This window comes from Arachis hypogaea, chromosome 20, assembly GCF_003086295.3.
Source record: "Arachis hypogaea cultivar Tifrunner chromosome 20, arahy.Tifrunner.gnm2.J5K5, whole genome shotgun sequence".
Taxonomy (NCBI): Eukaryota; Viridiplantae; Streptophyta; class Magnoliopsida; order Fabales; family Fabaceae; genus Arachis; species Arachis hypogaea.
The window spans coordinates 14,656-38,889 of NC_092055.1; the positions used below are offsets into that span (position 1 = coordinate 14,656).

Genomic DNA, 24,234 nt, shown 5'->3' on the forward strand with positions numbered 1-24,234 from the left:
TTTATAGGGCATTTAAGTGGGAATTAAAACCCAATAAAAGACTATCTTGAAAGGAACGAAGTCTTAATTGGTTTTCTAGTGATGCCTTCACTACTATCATCTGTAGAACCTAAAACTAAAAGGTCACTGCGTAGAACCTACTGGGATAAGGTGCTATACATAGGTTTGCGTTAAAATGAGGAAAAAGAAGTCAACTACAACTAGGATATAGGTAGGGCTGGCAATATATACCCTATCTGCGGGTACCCAACCCGAATCAATCCGTTCGAGTAGGGTTGTCTACCCGACTCGCTGCGGGTAGGGTAAGATGCAGTGTGGATTTGCTTGCGGCTAGAGTAAAGTACAGGTTTAGAGTATATTGTACGCTACCCTACCCGCATTCCTAATATATATATATATATATATATATATATATATATATATATATATATATATATATATATAAGTTATGTATATAGTAAAGAAAATGAGTGTTAAATTCACAATCTTATAAAAATTTGAAATAACCACTGAACTAGTTGATCATATTATTTATAATTTTATATTAAATTTCTTTAAGATTTTATTATTTTTAATTTTAATTTGAACTTAATTTTTTATTTTCTATTTTATTAATATCTATAAAATTTGACGTCACATTTTATATTTACTTGAAATTTTTTATTTTTCTATGAGTAGGATCGGATAGAATAGGATTTAAAACTTTAGGATGCGGATAGAGTTAAGATTAAGAAATTCTCAACCCGCAAATAAGGTAGGATAGTTTTAAAAAAGTTTTCAACCTGCGACCAAGGTTAGGATGAAAAAACAGTCTGAACATATTACCTCACCTGAGACCGGTGTGAAGAGTTGAGTAACGAACCCAATTCCTTACGCCAAACCGGCATGTTTCCAAAATTCGAACAAACCACGCCATTTCGACAAAGTTATGTATCAGGATTTCAGAGAACAGATAATTAAAAAACATAAGGAGCAAGAAAAACTTAAAACAATAAGCTCAAGAGAATGATACATCATAACGACCAACTTCGTAGTCGAAGAAACACATACAATCTGCACCAAGCCGTATATTAGCAAAGCATTTGAGACCATAAAAACTACTTCTAGCTACAACCATCCCTACATCAGTCAAGGTTCGGAGTTAAAATCTTTACATGAAACAGAAACACCACGCACATATGTGGCGCTGATTAGTATATCTTGGACCTCAAAAGGTTAATCCATCACTACTCACTAGCCAGACATGAATGACATCGCTCTCCTGAAGTCCAACGGTGTGAGTGCGCCCTGTGGAAAAGGCTTTCCATCTGGAAGCCACAGAGCACCTTCATGGGGCATCAGCACATCTGCTTCAGCTTCACCATTTTGCTTACCTTGCGCACCTTCCTTGGACGAAACTTCATTCTTTTTCTTAACAAACTCAAAGAATTCAGCAACTTGCCGTGCATACCTGCCCCAAAAGCAAAATAAACAAATTATAACACATTAGGATCATAGACTAGTACAGTATATTCTTTTACGTAAGTCTTCTTCCTAACCAATCACCATTTGCCATAAAGAATCATAGATACCTTTCTTGGTTAACTAGGGATTCACTATCGCAGTATATTAAAGAAAATGCAACATTCCACACACCAAAGCCACTATAAATGACCAGTGAAACTTTACGTCAAGGATTTCCAAATGAAGAATGAAGATGTGTTCGACAAATACAAAACCGGTAATGCAATCAATCAAAAAGGTTGACCCATTCAAGAATGGTTCTAGAATTAGCAACATTGAACTAAAAATAGTTCTATTAAAATAGTTAAACAAATAAGAATAGAAAAAATGTAATGGTGAAACGGGTCCCAATATAATACAAGTGGTGTGACATAAGATTAGTCCATGTTACAGAAATCTAAATAAATACTAGAATAACTGAATAAGATACGATTATCTTACTGCCTCTTTGCTTCAACATCTTTGCTGAAATCAATATTGGGTTCACAGTCCAGAACCAATGCAGGAACCTGGTTGCACAGAAAACAATTAAACCAGCCTATTATATCAAATCACAAACTCAGGCATGAATACCATTACAAGAATGGTACCTTCTGAATGCTTGAGTGCATGTGATCACCCTCTAGATAGAATACACGGTCTCTAATTTCAGGGTGCAAGGAGTTATCAACATGTTGGGGAAGCTTATTGACTGATAATATTCCATGATTGCCACGTTGGAAGGGGAATAACCAGCTTTCATGCTTTTCATGTAGGTCACGGAGATAGTCCAGAGAGACTCCACCTTCCTCTGCTCTCTTCCTTAACTTCATTCTCTTATGGCAAGTATCAGGACTTGCCCTAAGATAGATAAAACCATCTGGAATAAGGCCAGGCAAGGAGGAGACAACAGGGTCAAACCATGAGTCATAGATACTGATCTCCATTTCATTCATCCAATTGGCTTCATGCACAGCTCGTACAAAAACCTTTAATTCACAGTAAGGGTAAAAATGCATAAGCCCTTAAAATCTAAAAACAGGATTACATTCTTGAATTAAACCAAATAGCTGACTTCCAAAAAACAGAAGAACACTAAAATACCATCAACCAAAAAAAGCCTGAAAGAACAAGAAAATAAAGAGAATACTTAAAGAGGTAATGAGTACTCACCATCCTGTCACTGAAAACACTCCTCTCCATCAATCTAAGAGGCTTGATTCCACCAGATGACTCTCTTTCCTGCATGACCCTCGTAACAAATACATAGTTCTGAAAGGTGTAGGCATACCTTTGTGGCTCCGCATAGAAGGCATCCAAAATATTGAAGTGATCTGGTCCTACATCCTGCCACTTGCTAATAGGTTCAGGAACTACCTCAACAAGATCACGCAGTTCAATAGTTTCATTAGCTATTCTCTGAAGGAACGTTGTCTTGCCAACACTGATATTACCCTCAACACAGAATGTAAGGCGTTTCTTCTGCAGAGCCTGCACAGCAGCCGAGGAGGAATTGTCTTCCAACTCTTCATCAACACTCTTTTTAATGAAAGTAGTTATACTTTCAGCATGGTTCTTGTGGATTATTCCAACAGAACTCTGCAGATACTCAACCATCTTATCACTAGATTTCCCAAAAAACTGCAGCATATTACCCAAGAAAACAAAGAAAATTGTCAACATTTTCTGGGGAAGCAATTAGCCAAATTTAACGTCACAAGCATATATAATGCTTCAGTATTTAGTACAGAAACTACAAAACTTTACCATAAAGTGATTGGATTTCAGATGTATATTGCCATATGGGGATGCTCCAACCATCATAAGTACTTATTCTATACTATCATCCTCAGCGAAGCAAATTTCAAGATTTTTTTTTTTTACTTTTTCTAGAAGGGCCCAAATTGAACGAAATATTCTAGAGGGTACAGAAATGAGAAATTAGAAATACAAAATATCATAAGGGAGAGAAAAAGAAAAAGAAGGAAGTAGTGAAATACCTTGTCTTTGTATAGTTGTTTGAGCTGAGCAACACCAGCAATGCCTTTCTGAACTAGCTTCCTCAAATTTCTGGGACCGACACCAGGAATAGCCAACAAATCAGGATTTGGCAGAATGGGTGAGGAAGAAGAATAAGCCCTCTGCCTCCGGTTGAGTCTCGGACTAACGGGCCTGTGCTCCTTTGTGTCTTCTCCCTCTCCCTCTCCCTCGGAGGCGGAATAGAGGGAGGCACAGCGAGTTAGCAGCCACGGAAGGCGGTGGATGGGTGCCCTAGCGGCAGTGTGTTTGTGGGTTAGAGAGAGACACCTTGGCATGGCGGATGACAAGGAAGACGGCAGAGTGCACAGAGGGAAAGACTTGCTAGCGGAGCGAGAGGCGGAAGCGGTGGGGGCCAGGCTCACCGGTGAAGATGCAAATGAAGGCGCAGCAGCTGCCATTGCTATGTATTTGTGTGGCAACGAGGATAGAGACAGAGAGATAGAAAAAGAGAAAGGGAGAGTAGTAATGGGAGTAGAGGAGCTAGGGAGAGTCAGAGTCCCTGTGGGTGTCGCTGTGCCTCCCACAGAGAGAGAGAGGATGGGGGCTGAACAACAAGTTGGGCGCAGCAGTTTCTGCATAACTCTTTCCAAGCATTTCACACTTACTGTTATGTTAACATTCTTCCTCTCTCTCTATCTACTTTCCTTTTCCTTTCCGCTTTGCTCCCAAAGACAGTGAGAAGGGAAGTCCCTGAGAATTAGTTATCAGAACTGAACCAGTAATTGACACGGTCATACAACCAGGTCACCGGGTCACTAGTTCTACCGGTGGGCCCCTGATTCAACCGGTTGACCTAGTCATAATTACATAAAAATGTAAAATTATACAAATAAAATTAAAATCAAAAGTTAAAACTCAAAATGCCTATCTTCACAAACATATTAATAACAATCAAGTATCAAGTTTTAGACATAACTGATGATGCAAAAAGAGATAATAAACTAATCACTAATACAAAATACTAAAATAACACAATCAGTAAATCAAATTCAAGGGTGATCTCAAAGTCGGCATCTATATCTTCATAGGACAAATTTGAAGCTTGACCAACATTTTCTTCATTTTGATTTGCATCTATATCTACATTTGTGCATTTTTCACAAATCAATACCAAAAATAATTCATAATAGCAACTGAGTTGTGATGAAGACATTTTTAAAATTCTAGCAAAAAAAAAATACAAACAGAGAGCATGGAAACAACAATTTAACTGAACAACTTTATTCTGAGTTGCAAAGAGCATGAACCTCATTCTATGATAATTTTCAGCAACAAAACATTTAGCTCAAAAGATGATTTACAGATTTACAGTAACAAAAAATTTAGCTAAGTGATTATTTCAGCAAGACAACAGATTCAAGCTCCAGTGATGATAATCAGTAACAAATTCAACAAGATGATGATTTTCAGCAACAAAAAAATTAGTTCAATGATATTTTCAGCAACAAATTCAACTTTTAGCAACAAAATCAAGGTGCAGTGATGAATTACAGGCTGTTCAACTATTATAATTTTCAGCAACAAAAATTTTAACTCCAAAGATGATTTACAGCAACAAAAAAAATTTGGCTAAGTGATTATTTCAGCAAAACAACAACAAATACAAGATTTAGTGATGATAATCAGCAACAAATTCAGCCCAGTGATGATTCTCATCAACAAAAAAAGTAAGCTCAGTGATATTTTCAGCAACAAATTCAACTTACAGCAACAAATTCAACTTACTGCAACAAATTTAACATATCCTAGTTTACTCACGATTTACAGCAACATGGAAAAATACACGCAGAAGGGAAATCGGGAGAAGAGAGAACAGGGGAAGCAATTATGCAGGGACTCACCAACGGTCCACGGTCCACCGCGACTCGGCGACGACCCAGCGGAAGGCGACGAAGCAAGCGACAACCACACGAGTTGCTTCTGCCGCCGGCGACAAGACGCCCAGGGAAGGCCGCGAGACCTTGAGACGCCGGCGACGAGACAGACGAACAACAAGACTGAGACGACACTCGAGTGAGACAGAGGCAGAATCGAGCAGACACAACCACGGACGACGAGCAGCAACAAACACGCACAGCTCGAGCACTCACTGGCGGAGGGAGGCGCAAGCAGCCGAGAACAGACGGAGGAGAGCGGCGAGACGCGAGAGAGCGTGCGGTTGGTGACGGTGAACCGAAGTGAGCTGAGAGTGAGAGAGAGAGAGATGGGGATGCGGTGGGTAGCTTCAGAGCCAGGGTGGTGTGCCGTTTGTGAGAGGGAGAGAGAGGGTGGTGGGAAGCTTCATGTGAAACTAGGTCATTCCAAATTAAAAAAGGGAAAACAAATTTACATGACCCGGTCCGGGTTTTATAAATTGGTCGGGTCAACCCAGGTTCCAACGGGCCTGATGTAGGGGTTCAATGAGTGGCTCGACCGCCAACAAGTCTTAACTCACATGGTATATCTCCCTCTCCCCACTTCCTCTCCCCACTTTAAAAATTTTGGGTTCAAATCCTATTAATTACAATGGACGAAAAAATTTTGTAAGTATATGAGAAATGTGTGGATGTGTTGTGTGGAACCTAAAATTGGGAGTTGTCCAATCCAATGGAATGTCTAGAATTAAAGATTGTCCAATTCACTTGACCAAAAAAAAAAAAAGAGTGGCTCGACCTGACTAGGTGACCAGGTTCCTAGTCGAACTGGATGGGTCAAGCCAAGTTTGATAACTATGAATAAAAGCAAATTTTAACAAAATAAATTGAATTACGAATTCAAGATTTTCACTCATCATAAAATATTTGTAGAATGACAATTGACTAGTAGATAAAATTTTGAAAAAGAAACAAAGGATGATACATATACATTAAAATATAAATTATACATTTTTGTCTATAATGTACTAAATTTCTTTGAAGTTTAATTTAAATAAACTTTATCTTTAACTTTAAAATAAATTTTATTTTTATTTTTTAATAATATCAAATTTTTTAACTGTTTCATAAAGTAAATAAATTTCGTTAAAATTCATTTTATCCTATTATTGTTGTTGTCCCCAATGTTTTAATTTTATTTAAAATCGTCTCAATGTTGTTCTACTAGATCACTAACAGTAAGACAACATTTAAATGATTTTAAAACATTAAAAGCTTAAATATGACTATTAAATGCTAGAAATAATTTTGAGACTTATCTCAAACGTTGAGAATAAAAATGAAATTGTTCGGGAGACATGGTAAAAGCCCGGTGAAGAAAAAAGATTTCCTTTTGCTGCATGCACAAGTGTCGGGGGTTCGAATCCCGCCTTGTGCATGCAGCAACCCATTGGCCAGCGGCAAACCCTTAAATGGAGCTCAGTACCGCGACGGATTAGTCCTTGACCTGCCGGGTCAGGGGATACCGTGGGAAACCAAAAAAAAAAAAATCTATGTAGAAAAGTAGAAAACGGGTGCTTCGGATCGGGAGTAATCACTAGTGATAGGGCACTCGGGATCGGTAGTGTTTCCCCCATCCCTTAGTCGGTGCTCCAGATCAAGCAGCAATTTAGTAGTCAGATTGATTTACACTGGTTGCTGGGACTATAAGGCTCCTATTCACAGCCTTTGAATTCCGTCCTCTTACTCTCTTTCTATTGCAAGTCGTACTTGATTGAAAGAAGGCTAGCCTTTCATTCGTAAAAAGAATTAAGAATAAAATGAACATTTTTTTTAATATATTTTATATTCTTTACGTATTTATGATTTGAGTGTAATTATAGTTGTCAAATTTAAATTAAGTTAGATTAATCTAGTGATTAACTCATTAAAAAATACTGTAAAAAACTAAAAATAAAAAATTGTCAAATTCATTCTCCCATTGGTTGGAGTAGCATTTTGGTTATTTAAATAACCATCTTTGTAGTTAATTAATAATTTAATAATGAATAGGTATTGTTCTGAGGGTTGTCTGAAACCGGATGATAATTGGACTTGTTGGTGAGACCCAAACATCTAAGAAAGGTGGTCTCCGACTTATCCTACGTCAGCGAGTCGCCGTCCGAGTTGTGTGTTTGAAAAGGCGGGAGGTGGTACCTACAAAATACTCCAATGCCTAAGTCAGCAAAGGGTTAAGCAGGTTTAAGTGTATTGGGACTTAAAGATACCTGAGGGGTGTTAGTGTATTTATAGGTGATGTGCCAATAACTATTATTGGAGTAGTTCCACTTCTTATGTGAACAATAGATATATCAGATATTTAATTCAATAGATATGCAGATGATTATGTTAATTCTTAGTTGTTTGGTTGTTATTCCTTTTGATTCGATTTACTCATGCACAGTTAACAATAGTTAGATGTTCAATTCACTAAGTGTGCTGATGGTTATCCTAATGTCAGGGTTTATAAGATAATTTGAGATAGAGTATTTTTTTTACTTTATTAGGTCAATTATAAAACCCATTGTTCACATTGTTTACAAAAATTATTGTCTACCTAACAAAACCGTTTTCAAAAATAGTAAGCACAAACACATAAATTTTTTAATTTATCAAACACAAAACAAAATACCTCTTTAAAAAATTTTACTAAACCAAACCTAACTAATCCACTTTCAAATAAGTGTTTTGTACATTAAAAGAATCGGTTTTTCAAAGCTATCTTACGTTGGAAACGTAGGTATCCAATTGAAAATATCCTGAAATTCAATTTGATATCGCACTTTTTCTCCTCTAAAACATGTTATCAAATCATAATTTTCATAACTCCAATCCAAACAAAGGAGTTTCAAAGATAAACAAAACTGAATTCATACAACTTAATTTCATTAAATTCTAAACTATCCATATCATATAAGTTGTCAATCTAATGTAAAAACTGCTACCAAAATAAAAAGGTTCATGAGTCGGGTGAAACCGAATTTATCTTAATTCAGACCGGTTCTAAATATACACTGAGTTTATTTTTTAAATCTTAACCCGAACCCAAACCCAATAAAATCTAAACAATTTCGGATCACAACTATACCGAATCTAAGCCGAATAAAAACCAGATCTTTAAAATTTTAACAATAATTTATAAAGAAGAAACTTATTATTGAAAAATTGATATCCATATTTAAACTTGAATTTGTCCATAAATTCTAATTTGGTGCTTCTTTGATCTATTTTCTAATTCAATAAGTGTAATTAAAAATAAAACAATAAGCTTATAATTAATATAACATAATATTGAAATTAATTTAAAACATATATATCTTTTTTAGTTCTCTTAAGATGCACATGGAACGGGTGAAGCCGTGTTCGCCTCGACCCAGAGCCGGCCCAAAATAATGACCGGGTCTATTTTTGAGACCCTTATCCGGCCATAAACCCGGTGAAATCACACTAAATTAGCCCCTAAAATATTCGAAGTCGGGCCGGGCCATGAACACCCCTACTCCAAAGTATTAACATTCAGTCTTGATTTCCAAGAAATCCACGCAAGAAATGTTCATCCCAGGTTGGCCTTAGCCCATCCACAACTTCAACACTTTATCCTTGCCACCAGAGGCTACTTTCTCTCCATCCGGACTCCAATCAACAGAAAAAACCTTTCCAGCAAAAAGATAGAACTATACTAGTGACCATAATAATAATAATAATAATAATAATAATAATAATAATAGACAAACAAACAAATAAACTTGAGATAAAGCATGTGAAACAGGGATGCATACTTCATCAGAATGGCCAGGAAGATCCTGCTTCAACTTCCGAGTCCGAATATCCCAAACCTTGATCACCAAACATAATGGAAGGTTAAATTTGGTTTGAAAACGTAGTTTCATGCATTTAACTAACAAATAATGTCCATATCAAGGAAAATCTCACTAACCTTCAACGTAGAATCTTTGCTGCCACTTAAAAGTAGTCTGCTATCCGCAGACCAGCTGTAGAACAAAACCCAAATACACTGAATTCAAAAGGAAATATCTTCGGAGACTGTCAAGGTCAAAGTAAGATGGATACACTTGTGTTTTACCTGATCTGGTAAACAGGCCCAACATGACCACGGAAAGCTGCTATAAATTTCCCTGTTGTGCCATTCCATAACTTCACGGATTTATCAAAAGATGCACTTGCCACCCATTGCCCATCAGGTGAAAAATACACATGGTTCACAAGCTGTCAGCAAACAAGTTCAACTTTCATTAAGCTGAAAAATTGGAAAGCATATACACAGATAGAGAGTTTGTCATTAAACCTGCATAATGATAAACCTAATTTCAAGTATTCAACTAACATACTACAAATAATTAGGGATGGATTTCGGCAAATATTTATTAAATTAGAATTATAATTTGGAAAGAAGAAAAAAAAGCAGTTGCACAAAAGCTCATTTTGCTTAATTCTCCTTGATACATAGGAAAAGATTTGTACCTGCTGATGACCTGTCATACGAGTTTTTGGGTGCTTGCTGACGAATGGTTCCCAAAGGAACATGGTAAAATCGTCAGATCCAGAAACCAACCTTTCAGGGGCATTGCCTTTCATCTTATTATACCTTTCAAGAGCAACCTACATTCATCAGCAGCAGACAGGTGTGGACATATTAGTAAAATATGGTTTGATGTGCTAGGATGATTATTAACCCAAAAGGTGCTCACCTTCTTCATCTCCTCTGGAGATGAGTATTGTTTCCCAGTATGATCAAAAGCTCCAGTACGAAGAACATACTCAGTGCTCAATGCTAACGAATTAACCCAATGCCCATGTCCCTAAAATAGATACCAACATGTGAAGAATTCTACAGGGATAAGTTACTTGAAATGAAAAGTCTATCTTCTAAATGGAGTAAACGAGTGATAATACACAAAATATACACTAAAAATGGATTAGATTTAAACTTTTATGATAAACACTTCAACAAAAATGACAGTGGTGAACTTGCCGTAAGAGACTAAACTAGACTAATAATCAATTCAATCACATTGTCTAAAAGCCCATCTTTTTAGGCTTCATAGATCAACCACTCATACGAAAAAGGGAATGTGGGTCACAAATTCATTCACTAAAATAAAAAAATGGATGGCAAGCTTTTAATACAATCAACAAACTTTTAATTGAAAAAAAAAAGTAAAAATAACAACCAGCTAACTCTAATATGCAGAAAAAAAACACATGAAAAATAATTTTGACATGAGATGAGAACCAATGATGATGCATAATAATAGCCAAGTCTAAGCATATAACAAGTTCAGGTGCATTGCAAAGTACTGAAGCTCAAGGGGATTAAACACACCTTCAATTCACGAATTAGCTTCCCTTGTGTAGTTTCCCAAACTTTGATTGTACAGTCCTGAGAACTGCAATAATAAAAATAATATAGCTATGCTCCAAACAGCAGACTAGTAATGTAGAGTAACTATCTATGAAGCACGGACTCGCCGGCAGCGCCGACGTACCGGTGTCGGACGCGGATGTGACACGGACACGCACGGGATACGGTGGACACGCGTATTGGTGGCGAGTCGGAGGTCACCTTTCAGCTTTGCGGTGGTTTCGTCAAGTGATGCGCTAATCTGCGGCAAGTCCGAGCGTCTTCCTTCCGCATGGACTACACGAGACCATAGCACAACTGAAAGCCCTTTTCTTCAGATTTTAATTTTTAATCTCCAGCAACTAAGGAGGCGGTGAGATTAATGATTCTTGCTTTCTGACTTTCTGCTCCACTTCTGTTTAGCAATTTCTCTCTCTCAAATATCATTATTTTATTATTTCTTTGACTTTTTGACTAATACTTGTATAAATTTTTATTTTTTTATAAAATAAGTTAATAACATCTAATGTTTAATGTTCATATAAGAGTTTATTTAAAAATTATAATTATTGATATTATGTTATTTTGGATTTTTTAAGGTTTTTTATGTAATTATGTTTATTCTTATATTTATAATATGATCATTTATTATTTTAATCTTATTTAAGTTTTGTAACATACTTATCTTAAACATGTCGTATCCAATGTTTTTTTAAAAAGAACGTGTCAGCGTATCCGTGTCGTATTCGTGCTTCTTAGGTAAATATCATCCAATAAATAAAAGAAAAACAAGAAATCTTGTAACATATGCTAGTGCAGAGCTGGAAGTCTGAAAGATATGCCCCTGAAGGTTGGGGACAGTAATGACGTAGTCTTTTACCAAAGTGCATAAATTTTTTCAAAAGAACAGGGACTAAAATCTCTGACTAAATGATCTTTGGGTATTGTTAAAAGTACTGTAGTAATGTACAAATCTGTACAATTTAAAAGTTTGAATATAGATAAAAGCTTGGAAATAGTGTGTGTCTGTGTGTGTGTGTGTGTGAGAGAGAGAGAGAGAGAGAGAGAGAGTACCCTGTATAAATCATGCCATCTCCACCCCATTTTACACATGTTATGGCGAGTGTGTGGCCACTGAGACATATAACACATTTCCTCAATGTGACATCCCATATACGAGCATCCCCATCTTTGCTGGCACTTACAAAACGACGGCAAGGAGCACTAAGATGGACAGGTTCCCAAGAGATCCCAGTAATCCATTTCTTGTGGCCCTGCATTAATATATACTTCAAATATCATTGTCCAAGAAACATTATATCAATATAGTACTACGCAGGGAACAAAATTTGTCACCAACTAAAAAATCATTGCATCTGTAGTATCTCCTTACCAGTTCTATTTTTCAATTTTTCTCGGGAAATCATGAAGTAATAATGCATGATGGTCTTTTACATTCTATTTTGCCTTCCTTTTTTTCCTTTGCTTGTGTCTTTTGCTATTTCGGGGAGGATGGGGTGCCACAAATCATAATCAGGATGAATATCTTAATACTTCTAATTTAAATACAATGTAAAAGGTTTTTCTCTCCAAATGTTTGACAAGGTTTTGAATCATGTTCTCAATTAGCCAGGAGAGACAAAAATAATTGAGTGAATTGTTGCAGTAGTCATAAATAAGCTTATACATGAGCAAGAACAGTATCATGTTAGGAAGCAAAAGGAGTGGTACCAGAATTTATAACATATACCTTCAATAACACAATCTCAATATGTTTTAGTGAAAAATTTAGACCAAAGAAAAGAAATGAAGCAAGCTTTCTGATGGTAAATAGCATACTCAGTTAAAGACTTTACAGATAATGGATTGCCAGACAACTTCCCAGTTTCTGGATCCCAACATTGAAGTTCTCCAGACTTGCTCCCACTCACAAGATACTTGCCATCTGGTGACCACGCAATACAAAGGACCCAATTCTTGTGCCCTGCGTACAATGAAAACAACTATCAATAGATACATGGCAATTTCTTATTTTAAAAAATAAATAAATAATAAAAAAATATATCAACTTTTTGCATTACAACAAATGAAAAACAGAACAGCAGCATTTTCAGATTTAGCCTACACAATGCTTCAAGAATTCCTTTCTAAGAATACAATTGTAAGCTAACTCCAATTCCACCTTCTAAATTTAATTTCACTACATTATCTTTCTGAGTTAAACTGGTTACTTCTGTTCATACTGAGAGAAAGATGCTTAAACATCATCTAATTATGTCTAGTTTACAACCAAGTACAAACAAGCAATGTTTGGTATATCATACTTATTATCACACCTGTGCATGTGTACAATGGTGTCTGCGTGTTAAGGTCCCAAAAACGAACAGTTGTGTCGCCAGAACCACTTGCTAGGTGCCTCCCATCAGGACTGAAAGCAACTGTAAGTACAGCTTCTGCATGACCTAAAAAGAGTTCCAGCAACATGAATAACAGAGGATATGACAACTAGAACACTAAGCTAAATCATTATCAAGAACCAAAACATAAAAAAGAGAAGACACACAAAACATCACCATGTTCCAAATCCCGGTAGTTTTGTATAGAATTAACACAAAACATCTGTTTGTGAATAAACATTTCACCTAGAACATTATAGGCTGTAAATGACATAAAATTCTATGATTCATACCAGAAATAGTGGCGGAACAACGATTAACAGGGCGAATCCTGAAAATAGCTTGAGGCTGACAAACTATAGGCAATGCCTTCTCCACCGAGACTGAAAATTAATGTTAAATCAACACCACATATTATAAGAAACAAAAAACAAACTAATCAATCAACCTAAATAAAGAGTAGTTTGCTGCAAGATAACCAAAGGAGAGAGTAGATACTAGCCTTTGTTTTTGTGCAAGTAGGTTTCAAGTGGCACAAGGAGCTCTTCATCAGAAATATAGAAAGCATATGGTAATTTCTCCTCCTAAATCGGGGAAAGGGAGGGGGATAAAAGACACAATAATTAACCAAAGAGAACATTATTTTAATAACAAATCATTTTTTTATATTTTGTTGGTAGGATATGAAAAATGACGGGTTTACGTTGTCCAGAATCTTATTGACAATGAGTTGAAGTTGTTGTGGACCAGCATTCTGAGGAAGGTACATGGGAGCACCAAGAGGAGCTCCATCTGGGTGCGTCAAGAGGCACATGACGTTGTTGATTGTTGTGGTGTCCCTCTTCTCTCCTGTCTCTGTCTCCATCTCTATCTCTCTCTAAATTGGAAGGCGACGGCTGGAGGCGAGGACAACGTGAAGGAGAGGAAGATGTGAATCTGACGGCGACGAGAAGAGGAAGACGATGGGAATGCGACGATGACGGGAAAGCTTGGCGGATTGGAGAGTTGAAAGCGACTTCAGGGAGTGGAAGAATGAGTTGCTGCTTGCTGGAAGACGATGGGAACGGACGACTTGCTGGAAGAGGGGAAGAACCGAAGAAGATGAGGACGCAGGCTGGCTGTGAGAAGACGGGGACGGTGGCCGGAGATTACTAACTGATTAGGAGAAAAAGGATCTAGTTAGGGTTCAGTTGAGTGTTCGTCATTTCAAGAGTCTTAAACTCTAACAACCAATGCTTGTTAAAATATAAATTACTTGTTAAAAATAAATTAAATAATATATATTTATATATAAATAATATATTAATTTTAATAATTACTTTTTATATATAAATAATATTTTATTATTATTTAAAATATAAATATAAAATAATTTTAAAAAATTAAGTAATATTCGATTATTAGTAAAAAAAAGTTAACAACCTAATATTATTTATAAAAATGGTAAAACAAATTAAATTCAATCATTTATCAAATTAATCCGTTAAATTCACCAAAAAACAATTCAGACTAAAATTTAAAATTTAACAAATAAAAAAAAAATCCGTTAAATCTGTACATCCAAACTTACAAATTTTGGTATGATGGGATGGATCAGCTCATTAGACTAATTTTTTTTAAATAAAAGAATAATTAGTATTATAAAAATTAATAATGGTATAATTTTAAATATATTTTTTTATTTTTTTATTTTTGTTATAGATTTTATTTATTTTACACTTATATATGTTAAAATTATGTAATTTGTTTCTTAAAATAAATATTATTGTATTAACAGATATTATTTTAAATAATTTTATTAAAATTAAAATAAAAAAAATAATCAAAAAATTATATTATAATTTAATTTTTTTTATTTGTATTTGATTTTTTAATTATTAATTTTTATTAATTTTTTCAAATTAATCGGGTTAACACGTTGACTTGCCAACCTTAGGACTGGCAATGGGTAAGGTAGGGTTTAGATTCAACCATAACCCTATCCGTTCTTAACCCGCAGATATCCGATCCTACTTTTAGGTTACCAAAAAATGCAATATTATTATATAACTTTATTATAATTTAAAATAGAAATAAATTTTATGTAAAAAAAAATATTAAATTATTAATTAATTATCTTCTCTTTATTGACTAAGGATCTTTTGTATTTAGTGAGAAGTATTTGGTTCAACATTCTTTTGAAACATATTTTTATACAAGTATATAACATATACATATATAGGATGCAGGTTGATCGGATAGGGTTGAGGCTCAACCCCTATCCTACCCTACCCGCTACAAATCGAATTGGCAATCCTACTCGATCGAGTTGAGTATCCGCGAGTAGAGTGTATATTGCCATCCCTTGCCAACCTGCCATAAAACCAGACGAACAAGCATTTTAAGCCCATCTTATATGGTGGAATATGGCAAGCTACTCTTTTTACCACTCCTAATTATTTGATTCAATTTTGTACTTTTATTTTTGAGATAAATACCAAAACGATAACCAAAAGATTCTAGCATTAACAAAATGATAACTATAGATGTTATTGCCAAAATGATTTTTGAAAGAAATTAAAATTCGACAAGTGTATTAAATAAAGACAAATCCAACCTAAAAAATTCACAATTCATACTAACTTTCACCATGGTTGCCGCTCTCGCTGGAACCTTGAACCACTCTCGCATAACTTCTCGTTATTTCCGTCACCTCTCGCTGTCTCTGTTTTCCTCTTCCTCTCTTTGTCTCGTCTTACTTTATTGTTACAACTGCCTCTTCGTCGGTTCGTAACCATCAACCTGTAAAGGCGTAGGTTCCTCTCTTTCTGACTCTCTCCAATTCATACTCCATGCTTCTCAAAACCTTGAATAATTTGAAAATTGGTTCATAAACAATAATCATCAATAATGGAGTTCTCATAGGAATGGAGGTCTTCACAAGTCACAATATACTCTTAATTCCAAAAATCCTCTTCCTTAAAAAAAATCTTCATTTTTTCATACACATAATATAAACAGTAACGTTCTTCAGCAAGACCAAACATAAGAAGCTAAGCATGTGTGTCGGTGCCATAATCATTGAGTTCATCTCCCGCAACCGTTTTTGTCAGCTTATTATCTCTAAAATCTAGCCTAACACATTCTCTAACAACTAAGGCAATGACTTTACTTTAATTTCGCTCATCATCATCTCCAAAATACACTAACTCTTGTTTTGGAACAACTAAAAATAAATGATTTAAATTTCGGTGAGAAATTTAATTTTTTTTTCTTCATTTGTAAATCAAACTAAAAAGGATCTGATTTTTAAATCAATTCTCACACTCTTTAAAATTGAATTTTATTCTATTAATATATTATAATAATTTGAAATCATGAAATTGATATTCAAATAGAAATGAATTTTTTTTTCTTAAAGGAAATAGAATTCTTTTATCATGTAAAATGGTTTCCAAACAAGCTTTTAGGTAGTGTTTGTTTTGAGGTATTGGGACGGAGACTGGAAGACTGGAACTCAGTATCGTATTTGTTGGCCTAAAGACTGGTATTAAAATTTTCGTCTCTCTTCCCAAAATTTTAGTATTTCAGTACTTCTAAACCCTAAACCCTTAGAGAGCGTTTGGTGGAGAGACAGAGACGGAAAGACTGAGACTGAGAGACAGAGACTAAGAGATAGAGATTGAAATAAATCTCAGTATCCTGTTTGGTACAAAATGGGAGACAGGAATTGAAACAAGAATGAAACTCTAATTTAATTTGCACAAAGGGTAAAATTAGAATTAATTAATTAAAATGAGAGTATTTTAGGTATAAATATTATTAAAGTTTTAGTCTCCATCTCTAAAAAGTTTAGTCCCCTGTATCCCTATTTTTTGGAGGTACTGAAATACTGAAATTTTAGAGACAGAGACAAAAATTTTAGTGCCAGTCTCTAAACTAACAAACACGATACTGAGTCTCAGTCTCTCAATCTCTGTCTCAGTACCTCAAAACAAACGCTACCTTAGGGATGGAGACTGAAACTTTAATAACATTTTATACCTAAAGTATCCCCATTTCAATTAATTAATTCTAACTTTACCTTTTGTGCAAATTAAATTAAAACTTTATTCTTATTTCAGTTTCTGTCTCTCACTTTATACTAAACACAATATAGAGATTTATTTCAATTTTTGTCTCTCAATTTCTGTCTCTTAGTCTCTGTCTCTCTTTCAAACGTTACCTTAAGAAACAAGATCCGGACAACAACAAGCTCCTTGTGAAGAGACAGAGGAAGAAGTTTTACAGAAAGATTAGGCAGCGTTCATAAAAAAAATTGGCGTGAATATTTACGATCCCAAACAAAGTGTTTGTCTTTGGCTCGAAACCTTCAACACCACAGAGAAAGCTAGGGCCTACAACATAACTGCTACCAGTTTGAAGGGAATAAGAGCACAAATCTAAAAATTAAGGTTTATGGCAAGATTAAATTGAATTAGAGAATGAAATTTTCAATTAGGTTTTATTTTTAACTAATTAAAAAAGATAGTTTAGTAATTAGGTTTAAATGTTGCGATATCAAAACACAAGTCACTTAGCATCGTTCTCATATGAGAAGTATTCCAACAAACTTACAAACATGTTTGTCAAATTTTAATTTTTTTTAAGAATTATTTCATAAATAACATCTATTGGTATTATTTTATCAATATTATAATCTTTTAAATACTAATTTAATATTTATCTCTTTATTTTTTTTAGAGACTAAAGAGCCAATATTATAGTAAAGAGTGATATGTTAGTAGAGAGTATAGATTGCTTCTTTTAAAAAATATATCAAAAAAATTTTATCATGTGCATTGCACATATTCTTTATTTTATTTTATTTTATTTTGGTCATGGGCTAAGCCCAAAAACCCTATCCAAACCCCCACCCAACCCGCCCAAACTCAACCCCAAATTGATCTTCTTCCTCACGGTGATGAATGTTGGCATCGAGAAGCTCATTCCATGGCCACCATGAGTACAGCCTTTCACCAAATACAACTCTTACCCGGTTCAATTTAATGTATAGCTTTTTGCTTTCTTTTTTTTTTTTTTAATTTTTTGGGTTGCTGTATCATCTAAGTTTGTTTCTTTTATGTCGTGTATAAATTTACGACAAAATATGATAGTGCAATTGATTGAATTTTCATAATGTTCATAATACTAATACATTAAAGGAATAAAAATATAAAAAATACTATTCGTATACCAAAATTAGTAACTAATATATTTATATATATGTAGTTTAATTTATTTTAAATATATATTTATATTTTAACATATATTTTATATTAATAATTAATTTTAGTAACTGATTTTGATATACACTTAACATAGTCAATAAAAAATAAAAACCACTTTAAAATACAATAAACTATCGTCATAGTACAAGAAGGATAAATATAATAAATTTTAAACTAAAAACTAAAAAAGTACAACAATCATCAGTAGTGCCCTAGGGGATGATGTAGTCGAGTCTCTGTGCAACAGATACTGTTGAATAAGGCACAGTGGTCTATTGATAGGAACAATGAACCTGGGACACTCCTTTAGTCACATATATCGGAAAGTAGAAAGTAGAAGCATTCAGTCTCACGACCAAAAAAAAAAAAAAAAACAGTTTCATACAATATTACAAACAACCATCAGAACCACCAAAAAGTCTCTTTCTCTCGCAAGGAGAGCATATTTCTCTAGATAGCTAGAGCGACTACTTCGACAGGAAGCTGGTTCATCTCCGGCAGCGGAGCTTTCGCAAAGAAAAAATAGAAATAGTAACCAAAACTATCAGAAGTGTCCGAGGCCAGGTCTCCTCTTTGCTAGAGAGTACTTCAAGCTCATGGCTATTTTAAGAGGAGAAGTTCTTCACCTAGATGAAGACCATCATGTCGGTGAGTTTCAAATAACAAAGAAGCTAGTTGGAAGACTTTTGACAGAGAAAAATGTAAACAAGACTACTGTTGAAAAAACAATAAATAAGATGTGGGGTGAGCCTCAAGGATTGATCATCTCAAATATGGGTACAAACTCATATTTGTTCAATTTTAAAAATGAAGAAGATGCTATGAAGTGTTATGAAGAAGGTCCATGGAGGGTGGACGGGCATATGCTCAGCTTGCAGTGGTGGAGGCCAGAGCTTTCCTTTGAAGAGATAAGTTATAATTTCCTTGCTATTTGGATTCAAGTTCATGCTTTGCCTTTGGAGAAGCTAAACAAGAATATTGCAGAGAAGATTGGGGCTTCATTGGGCAGAGTGTTGGAAGTAGAAGATCCATATGTTGATGGAAATTTGCTTAGGAAGTTTTTGAGGGTTAGAGTAGAGGTGAATGCTTTGGAGCCATTGAAGACAGGATTTTGGTTTAGGAGAAGTGATGGTAGCTATTCAAAGGCGTCCTTTAAATATGAAAGGTTATGTGATTATTGTTATAATTGTGGAAGGATTGGGCATGATAAAAGAGGATGCAGAGAGGTGATAGCAATGGATAGTGAGAATTCAGGTTTACCAAAATATGGGCCAGACCTTTCAGTTCCAGGGCTTAGATCTATCATTGCAGAGGCTGAAAAGGTGGGAATCAGAAAAAAGGGTGGTGGTAATAACAGTCCAGAAGGGAGTTCATCGGTGGCGCGTGGTGAAGACACAGGGAATAGCGAGTGGGTATGGGAAAGAGATAGAAGAGAAAGAGAGGCAAGTCAGGAGAAGGTAGATAGAGCCAGAGCTAAGGGTATAGGGATAGGACTACATGCTACTAGAAGGTTCTCACAACAAACAGGATTTGTACAAGTGGAGGAGGCCCCATTTTATCAGCAGGAGCAGCAGATGGAAGTAGAAGGAATGAGTGGGAAAAAAGATACCCAATTTCTCGAAAATGGTGATACTCAGCACTTGGGAGAAGAAATGAAAAAAGATAATGATAGACATGATGGGATTGCAGGAGAAGAGATGGATGGGAGTAGGAATCTTTTAAATGTGGAGAAAGGGCCTAGTGAAATAGAAATTGGGCCAGCTTTGAATGGCCCACTTAACACTTTGCAACAGAAAAGGGATGGAGTAGAGCCCATACAATGGATCCATAAGCAAAAGACTTCAATAATGCAGGAGGCGGATCACATGGACAGAAACGAACGAGTTGAGGAGATCTTTCACAGGAATCAAGAAAGTACAGATGGGCCTGGGAGAAATGATGAAGCATTAGTATTCAAGAGGGCTGATGTGCACCAAAATCCAACCAAGAATAATTTTCAACTAGATAATGAGAAAAGGGCAATCAGGAGAACAAAAAAGAGCGGGAATGAGCAGGAATTGGATTTAGACAGAAGAGAAATTGGAGGCAATCAGGAGGGACACAAATTTGAGAAGATCCGAGCACAATGGAGCCAAGAAAAAATGCCAGAAAGAAAGGAAAAGCAAATTCACAGGACTGAAGATGGACAGAGTTACATTGTTGAGCTTGCAGATGAAGAAGAGGAGGAAGAAAAGTACAGCAACCATGCAACGACAATAACATATGAGTATGAGATTGATTTGGTTCAGAAGATTGTTCATAGCTTAAGACTGAAGAGAAAAAGAGAGGAAGAGGCACAGGTACAATTAGAGGACATTACTGAAGAAGCGAAATACCTGACACAGGTTCGGGGAACAAGTAAGAAGAGCAAAATGGTCCAAACAATTTCATGGAAAGGACAACGAATGCGAGAAGAGCTTGGCAATGAAGAAGCAACAGAAGATACGAAGGCCGAGGAGGCGGGCCTAATCATGCCCCCAACTCAACCATGAGCATCATAAGTTGGAACTGTCGCGGGTTAGCGGCTTCCGCGACAGTTTCGGAACTACATAGTCTATGTAAACAGATTAAGCCGACAATAATCTTTTTAATTGAAACAAGAGCAAAAGAAAAGACTGTAAGTAGAATTAAGAAGAGACTTCATTTTGAAAATGCCTTTTGTGTAGAACCCCGGGGTCTGTCCGGCGGTCTATGTTTGTTTTGGAATGCAATATATAAGGTTGATATTTATTTTTGGTGTGATAACTATATTAAAGCTCGAATTGTGGATAAAGAAGGAAATATGTGGTTATGCAATTTTGTATATGGTAATCCTAATTTTAAAAAAAGACAAGAGCAATGGAGGGAGATCACGGTTAGTTGTAGAAGTGAAAGTGAACCTCAGCTCTTCATAGGAGACTTTAACGACGTTTTGAGTCAAGAGGAGAAGGTGGGACTGCATCCGAAGCCGCAAAACCAGGTCAGAGACTTCAGAAATTTTGTAGATTCAAATGCTCTCATAGATTTGGAATTGAAAGGAGGAGGGTTCACATGGTTTAGCAATCCAAGAAATGGATTTGTGACAAGGGAAAGAATAGATAGGGCTTTGGGCAATTGGGAGTGGAGGATGATGTATCCACATGCCTATCTTTCGTCAATGCCTGCTATTAGTTCAGATCATAGTCCTCTAATTTTAGATTTGAACCCTGTGCATAATGTGAGAAGGAGTTTTAAGTTCGAAGCTTTTTGGGCAGACCACGAAGATTGTGAGAATGTAGTGAGAAGGGGATGGAGTAAACGAGAATCTAATGGCAACGAATGGGGGAGATTAACTAATAAAATCAAGAGTTGTAAGGATGAGTTAAGAAAATGGAGTAAAACTACCTTCAAACGGGCAGACAAAGAGATTCATTGTTTGAAGGAGGAACTTAAAAAATTACAAGCCTCTGATTTTTCAGAAGAAAAACAAGAGCAGATGCAGAATATAAAGGAGAAATTGGTTAATTTGTGGAGCCAAGAGGAGAAGTATTGGGGACAAAGAGCAAGGGTAAAATGGCTGAGGCTAGGGGACAAAAACACTTCTTTTTTCCATGCAACCACCATTCAGAGAAGAGATAGAAATAGTATTCAAAAATTGAAGGATGCCTCAGGACAATGGTTGAATAGCAAGGAAGAAATAATGGAACACATTGTTAATCATTTCACGAATTTGTTCACTTCAACAAGAAGACAAAATTTTGATAGCACCATTCGGAAAATCCCTAAGAGGGTTACAGAAGAGATGAATAACGAGCTGCTGATGGAAGTTTCAGATGAAGAAGTTAAAAAGGCAGTATTCAGTATGGGAAGTCTCAAAGCACCTGGACCTGATGGTTTGAATGGATTGTTTTATCATAAGTATTGGGATATCATTAGCAAGGAAGTGTGTGAAGCAGTGAGAAGTTTCTTCAAAAATGGATACATACCGGAGTGTATTGGGGAAACTACAGTTGTATTAATACCCAAAACCAAGAACCCTGAAAGTCTTAACCAACTAAGACCCATTAGCTGTTGTAATTTTATTTACAAAATATTGGCAAGGGTCATAGTGTTAAGACTTAAGGGAATAATGGAGAAAATAATATCACCGATACAGAGTGCATTCGTGGGAGGGCGTCTCATTCAAGATAATTTAGTCATTGTGCAGGAAATATATCATAGCCTCAACAAAAAAGGTAGAAATGGATCACAAGATATGGCGGTTAAATTAGATATGAACAAAGCATATGATAGGGTGGAGTGGGACTTCTTGGAACGGGTCATCACAGCTTTCGGGTTTCATGAACGGTGGGTAAGATTAGTGATGCAGTGTGTTAAAAGTGCCAACTACCAGTTCAAAATCAATGGGGACCTGTCAAGGAAAGTGAAACCACAAAGAGGATTACGACAGGGAGATCCGCTTTCGCCCTATCTTTTTATTCTTGCAGCGGAAGTGTGTACTATATTAATGGAGGAAGCACAAAAAGAAGATAGAATTTCAGGCCTAAGAATTGCCCCAACAGCCCCAACAATTACGCATCTTTTATTTGCAGATGATTGCATTATTTTTGCCAAAGCAAAAGAAGAAGAGGCTTATCAGATAATAACAGTCCTTAATGAATATACAGAGGCCTCGGGGCAAAGAATAAATTTAGATAAATCTGGTATTACCTTTGGACATCAAGTCTCAATACAAACAAGAGTATGCATTGAAGAAATACTAAATATGTCATCATGGGAATCCCCAGGAAAATATTTAGGACTACCTGCAATTTGGGGAAGATCTCTAAATCGGGCTTTGTCGTGGATAGAAGAGAGAATTTTGAACAAGCTTGAAGGATGGAAAGAGAGGTTACTGAACCAAGCTGGCAAGGAAATTCTGATTAAAGCAGTTGTACAAGCCATACCAGCTTACGCTATGAATGTGATAAAATTTCCCAAGCAGTTTTGCAAGAGAATCAATTCAAGAGTAGCGCGATTTTGGTGGGCGACATCCGGAAAGGAGAGAGGTATTCATTGGAAGAATTGGAATATAATAACAAAGAGCAAGATCGAAGGAGGATTGGGCTTCAAGGACTTTGAAATGCAGAATATAGCGCATCTTGCAAAACAAGCATGGAGAGCTTTGAAGAATCCAGATGCAATTTGGGTAAAAATTCTACAAGCTATCTATTATCCAAAGGGCAATTTCTGGGAGGCGCAGGTTGGGAAGAATTCTTCGTGGATATGGAAAAGCATTCTGCATGGACGAGAATTGCTAAGGAGGAAAGGAAAGTGGAGTGTTGGAAATGGGTCAAAAATTAATATATGGAGGGATAATTGGATAGCTGAAGTAGGTAAGGTGCTGGGGAATGGTAGACAAGATAATCAGAAAGTTGAAGAGCTCATTGAAAAGGGAAGGGGTTGGAATGAGAGCAAAATCAGAAACATGTTTTCGCCAGAAATTTGTGATGCTATTATTAGAACCCCAATTAGTTTTGTGAATAAGGAGGATAATTTATACTGGCCTGCAAGAGATGATGGTATATATACTATAAAGACAGGTTATTTCGCAGCAAAAGGAGAATTTCAATCTCGAGATCATGGGAACCCATCCACAAGTGATGCTAGGAGGGAGTTATGGAAAGAAATTTGGAAAATGGAAGTTCCCTCTAAAATTAAATCATTTTTGTGGAAGGCAGCCCATGACATCGTGCCGGTAAATTCAAATTTGTTCAAGAAGAGAATTGCTGGGAGTCCTATATGCCAGATTTGTACTAAAGAGGTGGAGACAACAG

At 35.9% G+C, this 24,234-nt stretch overlaps 2 protein-coding genes across 8 annotated transcripts; both read right to left on the reverse strand.

The window, feature by feature from the left end:
* Positions 1-983: 983 nt before the first annotated feature.
* LOC112785143 (uncharacterized) lies at positions 984-5,966 on the reverse strand. 6 transcript variants are annotated; one of them, XM_072230581.1, is made up of 7 exons: positions 5,364-5,881; positions 3,483-4,602; positions 3,250-3,400; positions 2,656-3,123; positions 2,094-2,471; positions 1,945-2,012; positions 984-1,450 (listed from the first exon to the last, which is right to left on the reverse strand). In XM_072230581.1, the coding sequence occupies exons 3-7, from the start codon at positions 3,304-3,306 to the stop codon at positions 1,234-1,236; spliced, it is 1,188 nt and encodes a 395-aa protein (XP_072086682.1). In that variant the 5' UTR covers positions 3,307-3,400; positions 3,483-4,602; positions 5,364-5,881; the 3' UTR covers positions 984-1,233. The 6 variants fall into 6 exon arrangements, with proteins under 6 accessions (XP_072086682.1, XP_072086683.1, XP_072086681.1 ...); XM_072230582.1 differs by having other exon boundaries at positions 3,483-4,212; positions 5,364-5,843; XM_072230580.1 differs by having other exon boundaries at positions 3,483-4,315; positions 5,364-5,843.
* Positions 5,967-8,663: 2,697 nt separating this feature from the next.
* Positions 8,664-14,429, reverse strand: LOC112783194 (notchless protein homolog). 2 transcript variants are annotated; one of them, XM_025826003.3, is made up of 13 exons: positions 13,876-14,429; positions 13,675-13,756; positions 13,466-13,555; positions 13,113-13,238; positions 12,633-12,760; positions 11,851-12,050; positions 10,759-10,822; positions 10,124-10,234; positions 9,897-10,034; positions 9,499-9,641; positions 9,352-9,406; positions 9,194-9,250; positions 8,664-9,067 (listed from the first exon to the last, which is right to left on the reverse strand). In XM_025826003.3, exons 1-13 carry the CDS (start codon positions 14,035-14,037, stop codon positions 8,984-8,986), a joined length of 1,440 nt encoding a protein of 479 aa, XP_025681788.1. In that variant the 5' UTR covers positions 14,038-14,429; the 3' UTR covers positions 8,664-8,983. The 2 variants fall into 2 exon arrangements, with proteins under 2 accessions (XP_025681788.1, XP_025681787.1); XM_025826002.3 differs by having other exon boundaries at positions 8,664-9,088.
* Between the last annotated feature and the right edge of the window lie 9,805 nt (positions 14,430-24,234).

Bases quoted from the DNA above. Each gene is read 5' to 3' on its own strand.
- LOC112785143 (XM_025828585.3), bottom strand. From the start codon at position 4,100: ATGCAGAAACTGCTGCGCCCAACTTGTTGTTCAGCCCCCATCCTCTCT. The intron at 3,124-3,482 runs GTATTTCACTAC...AATATGCTGCAG, and splicing joins AACAACTATACAAAGACAAG to TTTTTTGGGAAATCTAGTGA. The intron at 2,013-2,093 runs GTACCATTCTTG...CTGTGCAACCAG, and splicing joins TGCACTCAAGCATTCAGAAG to GTTCCTGCATTGGTTCTGGA.
- LOC112783194 (XM_025826002.3), bottom strand. From the start codon at position 14,037: ATGGAGACAGAGACAGGAGAGAAGAGGGACACCACAACAATCAACAAC. The intron at 12,761-13,112 runs GTGTGATAATAA...CATTGTACGCAG, and splicing joins ACCATTGTACACATGCACAG to GGCACAAGAATTGGGTCCTT. The intron at 9,251-9,351 runs GTTAGTGAGATT...TTGGTGATCAAG, and splicing joins GCAAAGATTCTACGTTGAAG to GTTTGGGATATTCGGACTCG.